This window comes from Neomonachus schauinslandi, chromosome 8 (genome assembly GCF_002201575.2).
Source record: "Neomonachus schauinslandi chromosome 8, ASM220157v2, whole genome shotgun sequence".
In the NCBI taxonomy this organism is placed as follows: domain Eukaryota; kingdom Metazoa; phylum Chordata; class Mammalia; order Carnivora; family Phocidae; genus Neomonachus; species Neomonachus schauinslandi.
The window spans coordinates 95,393,307-95,406,571 of NC_058410.1; the positions used below are offsets into that span (position 1 = coordinate 95,393,307).

Below are 13,265 nucleotides of genomic sequence, written 5' to 3' on the forward strand. Positions count from 1 at the left end.
ATTATAGCTGCACAAAAACATTGTAGACTTCCAAATTTTAAAGGCATTAAACATTAAGGATAAACACGTACTTTGCTCATTTCCTTGGATTAAGTATGGTATTTTAGAAAGGTGTGCACTCTCCCCATTATTCCCATCAAATTTTGAAAATGCAAATTTCAATCTGCATGTAGTCATAGAGAATATTTGACTTGTGTTTATTTGCATGGGTTAAAACAAACGAAAGTACTGAGTATAACTTATGGGAAAAATCTAATTTGTAAGTCTGTTTACATTTCAACTGAAATGACTTAAAAGTTAAGAATCATGACATTGTATCTTAGGGTATTTATTTTTCAACCGTAACTGACTTAATGAGAGAAATAGAAATATATTTTTCTGTTTAAAATTTTTGTATATAAAGATCATTAAAGCTGGGCTATCTCATCACCATTATTAAATTACTATAACTACTGCTTTGGGAGCTAGAATATATTTACTGGTGATTACTTCTCTACTGTATTTTATTCTAAAAAGATTTGGCTGTCATTAAGAAACAACAAATTAACCTCAATTTACAACTCTTCCTTCTATTTTTTTAAAAAGTAAATTTTAATAACTCATAAAAGCTAGAAATAACCTCAAATGTAGAACTGAGATATATGTTAATTTAGCCACAACCTGAGACTTACTATAGAAGTGTATTAAATGTGTACTATGCAAAGAAAGATCTAAAAGAGTACTATATAAAACCGGTGGCAAAATTTTCAGTGTGCTGCTTGCAAACTGGCTTCCCCCCCCCCGCCCCAGGACTTCTATGCCCCATGCACTGTGCTCTGTTAGATGCGTGGCTATAAAATTGTGAAAATGAAGGCTTTTCTGGTAGCAAAAGGGTTAAGTTCTTTTTGCTTTACCAGTTTCAAATTACAATGAGAAGCCTCTTCTTTCCCAGCAGGGTTGTGCTTACATTACTCTTTAGATCTCCCTTGAAGAGGGCTGGTATATTTGTGCCTGCTGGAGGTGGAATTAACAGTTAGAAGGAGAAAGGGAGTGAATGAACTTACAGGAAGGTTTTCAAGTAAATTCAGGGAAACACATTTACTTGAATAGTACAACCTTGAGTCTTATTTTACACTAAGACGACACAAAAGACGTTAAAGTTATCACCAAGCTGCCGGACCAATATATATTCCAACACCAAGGTGCAGATCAGCATAGATCTGTGATTCAGAAATCAGGATTTGTCTTGGAAAGAGCTCAAGGGTTGAGAAGAACTCAAGAGCAAGTGAAGATAACTTTGGGAACTACAGTTTATCAGAAGATCAACTTTCCTTGATTCAAATACCAAAGGCCTGATTAGCATCAATCCCTATAGGAATGCATAGGTCATCTGATCAAATACTATTAGCCTTCTTCTGCTACATCAATGCAGGAAAAACTCTTACCAACTGTGGATAACTGGAAATCCAAGTTTCAGCTTTCTTAGAAATAACTACTCTTGACATATTCCCAAATATTTAAAATAGGACAGGAAAAATCAGTGAGGATGTTATGTTCAGAAATGTCACTGTCATGAAGAATAGGTAAATTTGTTTTTTCAGCTACTGGGAAAGCATACCTCCTAGGAACTTAGATTTTTTTTTTTTTTTTTTTTTTTTTAAGGGGACAAGAAGGACTAAAAATATCAACTTCTGCTTTTGGACAAAAATGCATCTGACTGTATTTCTACTTAGGAGTATTGTGGGTTTCCTCTGGAGCTGCTGGGTTCTAGTGGGTTATGCAAAAGGAGGTTTGGGAGACAATCATGTTCACTCCAGTTTTATTTATAGAAGACTACGGAACCACGAAAGACGGGAAATACAGAGGGAAATTCTCTCTATCTTGGGTTTGCCTCATAGACCCAGACCATTTTCACCTGGAAAGCAAGCTTCCTCTGCACCTCTCTTTATGCTGGACCTATACAATGCTATGGCCAATGAAGAAAATCCCGAAGAGTCGGAATACTCAGTGAGGGCATCCCTGGCAGGAGAGACCAGAGGAGCAAGAAAAGGATACCCAGCCTCTCCCAATGGGTACACTCGTCGCATACAGTTATCTCGAACGACTCCTCTGACCACCCAGAGCCCACCTCTAGCCAGCCTACAAGATACCAACTTTCTGAATGATGCTGACATGGTCATGAGCTTTGTCAATTTAGGTATGTTGTTCTTTTATTTGTTAAACTCTGTTATTACTAAGTGGAAGTTTTTCTAATAGTAAAGTAGCTGCCTGGTAGGTGGTCGTGTTTATATAAAGTCATTTTCTATAACTCTCTTCTCTAGCTTCTGTTTCCTTTCTTTCATTGATACAATGTAAGATTTTGCTTTAGGCAACAAAGTCATACACACAGGTACATATATTTAATTTTTTAAATATAAAAAGCTAAAATTAACACTTACGGTTGGGTAGTTTTGGGTCCTTTTAGATCTTGTTAAAATTTCAGTCTTGCTTTAGTATATGAATAAACAGGCAATAGTCTACAAAAAAAAAGGAAAATTTATGAGGATAGTTGTGCTATGGGCAAAAAAATAATACAAATAAAAAAGAAACAAGCATTTGCAGATTGAAAACTAAAGTGACTTTCTGAAACATTTTTTTGTTAGCAACTTAACAAACATGTAAGTATACGTTTATATGCTACCTAAAAACTCTCATTTGGGCGAGTCAGCTACTGTGAAAATATCAACGTGCAATTAACTGAGATAAAATAATGCTGTAAAAGATTACTATCAAAGATTTTCAGGGAGAGATTCTGAAACTGTGAAAAATATTTTGGAAAAGAAGCTTCAAACTAACATTTCTTAACTTCTTAATGATGAAAAGATATCATACCCATTTGATTATTTCCAGAAGCAAGAGAAATATAAAGCATGCTATAATGGTCTTTACTTATGCAAGAAATTTTCCTTTTCCTTTAAGATAAGAAATGAATTGAAAAATTCTTTGATGAGCAGCATTATTAGAGAATAATTTTTTTAAATTATGTTTTACTCAATGCTGGTCCTTTCATGGTAGTTTTAAAATATTGACAATATCAAATGGTAAATTAGTGCCCAATATTTCATCTCTCAAAAATATTAAGGAGTTGCCAATTTAAAGAGACTTCACAAGGGCTGTAGTTTTAAAAAATGTTTTAGTAGAGGCTAAAGATGAAAATTCACTATCTTCAGACATTCAAAAAATAACGGTATATAGTTAGCTTTGAAGACAAATTTTATGAACAAATTTAATCAGCTTGAAAGAATTAGAAACATTTTAATGTAAGAACTTTCAAAACTTTGAAAACTGCAATCTGCTTTGACTTAAAATTGACATGTTTTATTATACTTAATTAAAAACTTCCTTGTATAATATCTCAAAGAAAATAGTCTTTGAAAAGTCAGATAACAACAAATTCAAGTACATGAATGCTTTTATAAAACATGTTGCTTAATATGCTCTGCTCATTTGCTCTTAGCAATCACAGCATGAAGGATAAGGTGCTTAATAAATCATATTTCATGTTGCTAGAGACAAAGCTCTCATTATTAAGTTTTAGTAAGTCATCATTGGTTGCCCTAATCAGGTGTCCTGGAGGCGTTTTCTTCTACATATAATTAACAGGTTTCATTTGGAACTTTCAAGCCATTAAAATATGGCTTAGTTCTAAATTAGTTTGATTGCTTTTTCCTAGTATAAGTGGTATGCTATGTGGCTCATGGCATATTTTACTTTGTTGCAGTTTCTAAAGCATTATTCAATAATTTAAAGGAGTTTTAATATTCTAATAGAAGAATTTCAATCTAGCATGGATTTACATATGCATAAAATAAATCACTGAAAAAATTAGTTCAGGTCACCTAAAATCAAACAGGGCAGAATGTGTTACGTACTTTAAAAAACAATAACTCAGTCATGAATCTGTTCTAAAATATATATTTTATTGAAATCAAATATTTTGATCATTCACAAAAGAAATATATTTGTTTTAGAAAGGAATTAAGTATGATTTTTGAATCTGTGTGCCATTACTTTTTATACATTTACACAAAATAAGAAAGCCAAAAACAATAATAAACAGTTTTATTCAGTGACTTCTAGGACTGTTTTTATCATTAAAGAATACTTAACATTTTTAAATCAATGAAATTTTGGTTGTATTGTTTGGATTATACCAACAAAGCAGTTTACTAACTATACCATGAAGCACAATTATTCATTTTACTCTAGAGAAACAATATCAGATATAAGCTTTAGGAGATAGTTATTTTTATCATGCTTGAACTGCTGAATAGTGATTTATCCTCATTAACGAATCATATTATTTTTTCTTTATTTAATAATTCCAAACTAAATGTCTCATGTGAAATTACTGACAAATTGATTCTGATACTGAGTTTTTCCAAGTAGTCTCTGAGGAAATTTGAACCACAATTTTATTTTATCCTTAGACCTTGCCTTCTAATATATCCAAAGCTTACAACCAATCACTACTTAGTAAAAGGCTTTAACTTCTGTATTTCTTCCGTAATAAAATAAGTCAAAGCAGACTTAGAATAAGGTAAAAGTGTAATATCATGATTAACTGCACTAAGAATTTCAGTGGTTCTTAATGTATCATTCATTAACAAATAGTATTTTTTTTAAATGTTCTTATAAGACTCAGGAGGATTTTATTTATTTATTTATTTTAGTGTCTTAAAAGATATGTATATAGTGGGGACTAAGGGCAAATGATCAAATTAGCAACAGGCAAGGAATTTGTATTCAGGAAGTCACCTGGATATTTAAATATGTGAAAAGAATCTGTTGACAGTTCCCATAATAAGCTTAATTACATTAAAAGGATATGGTAGCATCCTTTATATTAATGCAAAGATGTGTCATTTTCAAGTCAAATGATGGATTTTCTTTATCTTATCATTCAGAAAGACATTTTTTCTAACATTAGTTTTGCTCATCAAGAATTAAATTAATTTAAACTCCGAATCATTTAACAAAATATCTATTTTTAAAAATTTCAGATGAGATTAATTTTTTGTTCATAAATGAAAAATAGATGAGTATTTCCTAAAAAAAATAAAATAAAATGTGAATAAATTGTCTTAAGACCCATGTAAACAACTAAACATGAAAACAAGCACCTTATTTTGACCCTTAAGTTGTTTTAGTGATTTGTGCACTTTGAAGAGACAAATATTATTGTGTGAAGAGAAACTTTCCACTCTATTGGATTCATTATTTTTAGGCCAATTTTTGTCAGTCTCCTAGTGTCCAGCTCTTACAGGTTGACTCTCCTGCTTTGTCCCTAAAACTGTTGACCATCCCAGGCATCTTTGCTCAGTCAATACCATGTTATTTTGTTGAGAACAAAAATATCTTTCTGGTAAATCTTTTCTTTTTTAGCCATCTTTTTCAAAAATATTAAGGGTTAGTTTATATATCAGATATCTATGCAAATAAAAGGGAAGATTAGGGAACTTGCTTGCAATTTTTAAGTAAATCTTCTGTTTACATTAAGATAAACACGTGGTGTATTTCTAAGATCTTTTAGTTAGAAAGCACTTTTGTTTGATTACTTGGCAATAGTACAATTAAAATGATACAACATTGTAGATGTTTTAGAGGAAAGTACAAAAAACAGTGAACACAGGAAATTTACTTTCATAGTATTCCTTGTCTACATGTATTTCTCTGGGAAAGACAAACTTTGGGTTTTTTTTAATGGTTTCTCATCATTCTCATCAAGTTGGCTTGGAGTCAAAAACTTCTTAGATATATTTCAAGAACATGCATTAATTCTAAAGCATGAAAGTACGTGAAGGTGATGCCTAGATTTTTTCATATTTTATAACAGCATATTTAGCACGTTAAGATAGGAAATAGAAAAAAAAATACTTTCAAAACTTTAAATTAAACCCTTCTCCTCTTACTTCCCCAAATCATCAAACTCTCCTGGTACTAGACGAAAAAAATGCTTATGTTCTCAGTTGACAGGTTTGAAAGAGATCATTGATACTTATTGTTGCTTTTGGCTGACTCAAGTGCCCAGTAGAGAGGAATTTATACACAGATCTACCTAAAGATGCCTATCTGTGTAGTCTCTCCAACAGGGTTATTAACACTTGTGTAACATAAACTTACCTGTAAACACATGCAAGATTTTTTGGGGGGGGGGGGGCAGTGATAGGAAAGGAGACAAGATGCTCTAAAACCATTATAGTACATATTCATGGATATGCCTGGAATAACAAATGCTGATATTGGGTAAGACAATATTTCTTTAACACCTTTAACTTTCAAAGAGGAAATAAGTTGCTGAGGGTGGAAATCTTTTTACTCTCTTCTTCAACAACCCTTGGCGTTCATGAATGTGACCCAAGGGATTCTTGTTCTTTAAAGCCACATTATTGTCAAATGATGGGCATGGCTGCAGCAATAACTATAATCATGTAGTTTAATTAAAAGCTTTTTGCTCATCTTAATGGTCACTCACAAATAGCCAGTTGTAAAAGTTTATTCAGAAGTAACAGCTGGAACTGTGAAGGTATGATAATATAAACTCAGAGGGCTTAGGGCTGCCTCACCCACCACCTCCAGTTCCCTCCTTTCATTCTTCCATTTTTTCAATATTGCCTCCCTCTCCCACTTCCTCCCCTCACATTACTTGGCCTTTCCTCTTTAGTTTGATGGTCTCTCTACCTCCAGACTTTCTTGGCACCCCTCTCCTTACTGTCCCCACCCCTTCCTGGGGTCCGCCTTTGGTCCTCGTTTCTTCATAGCTGGAGGCTGAGATTAGCTGAAAATCAATTAGTTACAGCTTGATCATTTAGGTACAGTCTCCTGTTTCTCTGGAGTTGAGAAGGAAAAGGTTATGATGTGCCAATTGCAGCCTCCACCCATCAGGAGAAAAGCTCCCCAGGGCATCAGAACTTCTCTGGCTGTTGCCATCCCCTGGAATTGTTTCTCCACCATCCCATTCTTCTTTGCCTCCTCACCTCTCCCTGAGGATCCCATTGACAGAACTTAATTGTTTTTGCCTTCCCTATTTTATTACATAATTAAAATTTAAAAGGGGAAATTTAAGGGAAAGTAAGAAAAAAAAAAGAACTGCAACACTGAACAAAAATAACACTAAGAAAAAATGCAATCCTCTGTTAGTTTATAAAACACTTTAGCTTACCTTATTTTTATTTCACACTCATGGCACATCTGTGAAGAGATTATTTCCTTTTTTTTAAGTTGAGAAGAGAGGATGAGGGAGGATAAAAAGAACAAGAGCAGAGAACAATGAGGATGAGACAGAAAAAGAAATAAAATATGTATTTTTAAAAAGGCCCTTGGAAGAAAGAAAATGAATCAAATGAGTCATCCGAGGCTGGTCTTTGGGTGTGCAGGTAGAGGATGTGTTGGGAAATCCTCAGTCTACCTCATACTGACACAGCAGCTAATTCCACATCCCAACCACATCAGCTCCAGGGAAAAACCCTTTCATCCTTCCACACTAAAATACCAAAGTGGGGAAAAGGGAGGGGGGCTGTGTGTGCGCGTCTGTGTGTGTGTGTGTGTGTACAAGGAGCATACAGACGGGCTACTCACATTTACAGTCATAAATAATGTAGTGGCTCAGCTTGAAAAAACCACAGGTTAAAGGAAGAGGCTTCCCTGACACACAGAGAGGGGCTGAGATCAGAGAAGCCACTGAAAGGGTTGGAGCCAAACAATGAATCCCTTGTTCTAAGTCATATTTATGAGTGCTTCTTTGCACCTTAAGTTCATATTTTATTGGCTGGGCTGTGGGGTTTCCCCATTTGCTCATCTCTTAAAATAATACCCTTGGCTGAGATATCCTTTAAAATGTACCAGTCAGCCCTGACAAATGGCTCCTTTATTTGGGGAAAAGGAGACCTGTTGTGATTTTTGATGCCAGATTGGGATGTGTAAGATCCAGTTGTGGATCTTAAAGTTGTGAGAGGAAGGTAAAAATAATAATTGGAGTATTTACCTGCCTTTCTCAGAGATGTCTTACCCATAAGAGTCCATGTAATCGCTGGTCACCCCTGACTTGTAGGAGTCTTGTCTAAATGATTGTGGTAAAATTATACCTAAGAAATTGGAAACAAAATCTATTAAAGTGTGTAATGTTTAATATGAAGGAAAAAAACCCATCTCTGATTAGTCAGAAGGATCTCTAGTGGTTTGGGGAGAAAGGAAAATGACAATAACCCTCCATAACCAAGGAGAGGAAGGTAGTGAGTTGTGTAAACATTACATAAAAGTTAAAAACCAAGACCTTGTATGATTTTAAATAATTTGGTTGGTATAGAGACTGAACTAGGGTATGTGCTATTTTATAATTTCTAAGATGGTGAAGATCCCTGTCTTCGTGATGATGTGGCCTTTCATTTTTCTTTTTATGAGCAGCAAAGCGTTGGTCCTTGCAGTAGAAGAAACAACTGTATTTTAGAAATAAGTGAATCTAATTAAATTAACTCTTAGATACTGTGTTTATTTAACTTCTTTCTGGAAGTAAATAACTTTTATTGTTCTTGCTGTTTCCCAGCTTCCCCGGAGTTGTTAGGAATAAAGAAAATAGTTTGAGAAAGGCAAGATAAACAGATGCAAGTCTCATTTCGATTTTATTCAGAACTAAGAGACAGGTCAAAATCAAAAGATTTATTAACATTTACAAACACCGTCAGCTATTCTTACACTGTATGATATGAGAAATTCAGTTTTATTTGCTCTGCACAGGTTTTCTGTCCCTATTGTAACTTTGTGATTAGCCTTCCTATGTAGGAGACACTGTTATTGCCAGTCTTAAGTCCATGGTATATTACTGCTCACGTGGCTTTAAGGTTTAATTATAGATTCAACCTGATTGTGTTCCTTTCTGTTTCCATGGCAGAAGCAGAGTAGTATAGAAGAAGCCAGAATGCCTGGATTGGAATCTCATATCCTACACTTTCTAGCAATGTGACCTTGGGCAAGTTACTTAAATTCTCCCTGTGCCCCTGGTCCCTTATCTAAAAAATGCCAATAATAAGCCTGTCTTCCTCATTGGGTGTGGAGAGGATGAAATGAGTGAATATGCATATAAATTTAAGAATAGCAGTTGGGACATAGTGAGCCCTCAGCAAATAGCTGTTATTGTTACTAGCGTTGCACGTATCCAAAGGCTGCACTGCATCAGCAAGAGTGGCTAAATAGTTTGTGGGGCCTCTTGTTCAAAAATTATCAAGAATTCCAACCTAGAGGAAGCAGAGTATAAGCTCAAGCATGAGGTCCTTCTGAGTGCGGGGCCTGTGCAACTGCCCAGGTCACACACCAGAGAAGCCAGCCCTATGTATTTGATTACATGTTGTGACAGCAGGAAACATGCCCTATTCATCCCCTTTTTATCCCCAGGGGTGTATCAGCGTCTCAGAAGGAAAGAGACATAGCATGTGCAAGCTGAATCATCTGAGGAGAGTTTACCTAATGTTGTAAGGTTTATGATGTCCTGGGCAGAGCTTTCTGGCAAAACGGGATAATGCAGCACCTGGAAGAGCAGAGGAGCCTTCCTTCAGTACTTCTGGGCAGGGAACAGAAACAGTTACCAGAAAACTCAGAGGAGAGCTGCATGGGGAAGGTATTCTGACAGGAACTGTGGCTTTTGTGAGAGAGATGCCATGCAGCCAACCCCTAAATACTCAGTAGGGAGGGCAACCAAGGACTAAATACTCAGCCCCTACTTTTCTGCCACGTTCCCTTTGGCACCGAAAGCCACAGGGCGATGGAGCCTATGGTGGAGCTCATGAAAGTCCGCTTCCTGGTGCTGAGAGCAGAGGAGAGAAAGGTGGAGAGTGGATCTTGAGGCACAAACTGAAGATATTTGGCACAAATGCGTAAATGAATATTAGGTGTTTAGTCAATGGAAATTCTAGAATCACTTCAGTTTCAGTGCAAGTTAATTATATGTCTGTATGTATATGTATGTGCACACATATGTTAACCTTCTTTGTCCTGCTAATTTATTATAAAATTCAAGAGATAATCATGATTTAGTGTGGGAGTTAATAACTTCACAAGTTAGTGAAGTGACAAAATAGGCATGACATGCTGAAAAAATTCTTAGATTGTATATGGATCAGTAATTTCATGTGCCATATTAAAACTATTTTAGAGCAAACTGAAATTAACAACAGAAAAACAAAAGTCCGGGGAGAAGTAGCACTTGCAGATCCCAGGACAAACAGTGGACTACAATTGCCAACCAGAAAACTCAGTGTAGAAAGCACTAGCACATGCAAATATGCAGAGCAAATGCCAAGAGCAGTCTATTTTTTCAATCTTTAGGTCTGCTTGTTCTCAATCCTGTGTCTTTCTTCCTGAAAAGACCCATGACTACGTGTTAAAGCGTTTTGAATTCTGAGTGGAATCAGACGTCTCCTCCACAGTTAATGTTGCAGGCAGAAACAGGATGAGGCAAATTGGGATTATTGTTGTTCTTTGCTACTCGTCCTTTCCTCGGGCAGTGTTCTTGTGACTCAGCGAGGCAGAATTTACTGGAGGAGCAGGTATGGCTGCAGTTTACTTCTCATGAATAACCAACTGCTAAGCCTTGAGGTCCAGAGCCTTCCCCCCACTGACCTTGAATCACACACAAGCACACAGGAGAAGGGCCCCTTTCCAGTATCATCTATGTTCCCCTTCAAAGTGCTAAGCGTGGTAATTTTAACCCGATTTTACATCTGTAATTATCACAAGCAGCAGAAGAGAGGGTTCAGCTTGGAAACTGTGTAGGTTCCTCTACAAATAACCTTGATGCAGGCACTGAAGATGCATTTAGTGGGGAAGAAGGAAGGTCTGGTTGGCAATTAAATCGGCTTTATGGTTCATGTCTTGTAGAAGTTTTCTGTGCTCAGAGGGAAGAGGGATTATTTAGTTCTTTGACTATCTCAGTAGGGTGTAAGCATAGGGCTTTTCGGATACCAGCTTTGCATACAGCTGCATATCCTTGAGCAAACTGTGTCCCTTTACTGGAACTGTTTGTTGCCTTCCTCTGTCAAGTGGAGATCCTAATACAGAATTGTCCTCAATGAGGTAAGGTTAAAGACCATAAACCTTCATGAGAGAAGTGCTCAATTCACAGCCACCACTCCTATGACAACTGCTTCTACTAGAGTAGAATCTATGGCGTTCTTGTGTCGGAGGAGATTGACACCCAGTCCGCCAGTCTTTGACAAGTAAATTCTTGCTGAAATTGCGGAACATTATGCACATGACTTTTCCTCTACCCAGAAGAAAATGAACCCTTGAATTTCCCTGACTCTGTCTCGGAGTTGGGCTGTTGGTGGTTTATATTCCCTCATCAGGGTGTCCTGGGAAAAAAAAAAACAGTCCTCGACAGAGCCTATAGGTAACTGTGGGGCTTCCCTTTGAGCGCCCAGGGGCAGCAGTTTCTGTGATGTACTGCTGAAAGGTGCTTTTCATGTTACCTTAGTTCCAGATATTACCTGTTCTATTTCCTTGTTTGTTATGGGGAAGGGCACACTGATTGCAGGCCAAAGTAATAATATACAATTAGAAAATATTTGGTTGCCAAGGCATAGGCACTCTCTAAAAGACCCTTTGAAAGAAGGAAAAAAGTCTCACGGAGTTTTAAGGCTTATTTTCATAAGTCAACTTATTTTTTTAGTTTTAATTTTTTAAAAAGTTGATTTATGATGAAAATCTTGGTGAATAAGCTCCTGACCTCTAAATAGAAAAGCTGCTCTGTTCAAATGATCACAGAATCCAGGAAATTTTTGTATTGTGTGTAACTCAAATCGTGTTTGAATGTATGTTTTTCTAATTTGTGGCAGTTCTTATTACTATTTGTATTATCATTATAACTTTGTTTCTATTTAATACCATTTAGCCTTAAGTATTTTGACTTTCCTAGACTGGGCTGTTTTGTTTTGTTTTTGCAGATGACAGTCACATCTTTTTATTACTTTTCTTGAATTGCTTTCTGTTACAATATTTTGAAGCAGGATGGGAACTTACGGCTTTGATCTGAAAAGTTGAACAAGAGGCATACATGTTTACAGTATCCGTATTGTAAAGCCATCACATTGACTTTTGATATTTTATAATACATTGAGTGGGAAAATATGAATTTACTGGGTTTTTTTCATGATTTGATAGCATGCTGAAAGATTATCTTGGCTAAATATTTCATTGTGATGAGTAAAGTTCTTAAAATAAAATATGGATTCTAACTATATGTATATATATATATATATATATATATATATATATATATATATATATATTGACCTATTCAAATCAACATGTAAGATGTTTCTCTTCTGCATTGCTGTGTCAAAGCAGTTATCATTCTACTGTTATCAATTACTTTGAGGAAGAACTTACCCGAATTAAGCAAATCATTATCATTCTGTTGTGTGTGCCTGTGATTCTTTTAAAGTATAGGACATTGTCACATACATATCATTTAAATTATGGTCTAGTTGTAGCAGTAGTAATTAAAGCAACGAAAGCAAAAATAAACATAATCCCTATGCCAGAAACTGGACTGAGCAATTTGCATACATTAGTCAATTAATTTGCATCTCAATTGTATGCATAAATATTTTTCTTCTCCTATTTTGTTGATGTGAAAATTAAGACGTGATCAGAGATTCAATAACTTACAAAGGTTACCCAACTGGTAAATGGCAGAATCTGTACTGGAACCGTGATCTGTCTGGCTACTACTCTTTAGCTTGGTAACCTACTTTCGAAAAATGTGTAATTTTTAATCGCAGTGACGATAATGGTTTATACTTCTGGAAAGCATCTTTATGTACCTTACGTGGTTTTATCTGCATCGCTTCAGTGTCTAGCACTCGCAGAAGTAGATACGATTCCACAGTCTACAGCTCTGAAAACTAGAGCTCTGAAAGGTCATTCATTCAGTCATTTGACAAATAGAAGCTGATTACCTACTAGGGACCAGGCACTGTGCGAAAGACTGTGCCTGTTTTACTGCCAACATCACAAGGCAAGAGAAGCGAGGTCTAGGCCCAGAATCCCTGGTTCTTGTGCCAGGATTTTTTTGCTCAATGTCACATACTTTGAAAAAATCCACACAAAAATTCCAGCACCATGTACAATTAAAAGCACTCACCAGCATTATTTGCAAGAATGTGTTTTGTTATTTAAGTAACCAGGTACAATGAACCTTCTGGGTATAGGGAAAATATTTTTCAAACCTCAATCCCTTTAAGTGAATTTAAAAT

General features: G+C 35.8%; 1 protein-coding gene across 3 annotated transcripts in view; it reads left to right on the forward strand.

Moving 5' to 3' along the window:
• The first annotated feature begins 830 nt into the window (after nt 1–830).
• BMP5 (bone morphogenetic protein 5) overlaps nt 831–13,265 on the forward strand; it is a 115,000-nt gene continuing 102,565 nt past the window's right edge. For 2 of the 3 annotated variants that reach the window (XM_021692027.2, XM_021692028.2), the window contains exon 1: nt 831–2,176. In XM_021692027.2, coding sequence (XP_021547702.1) covers nt 1,687–2,176 — 490 coding nt within the window. In that variant the 5' untranslated portion in view covers nt 831–1,686. The remainder of the gene's footprint in view (nt 2,177–13,265) is intronic. The other variant, XM_021692029.2, reaches the window with a different exon arrangement.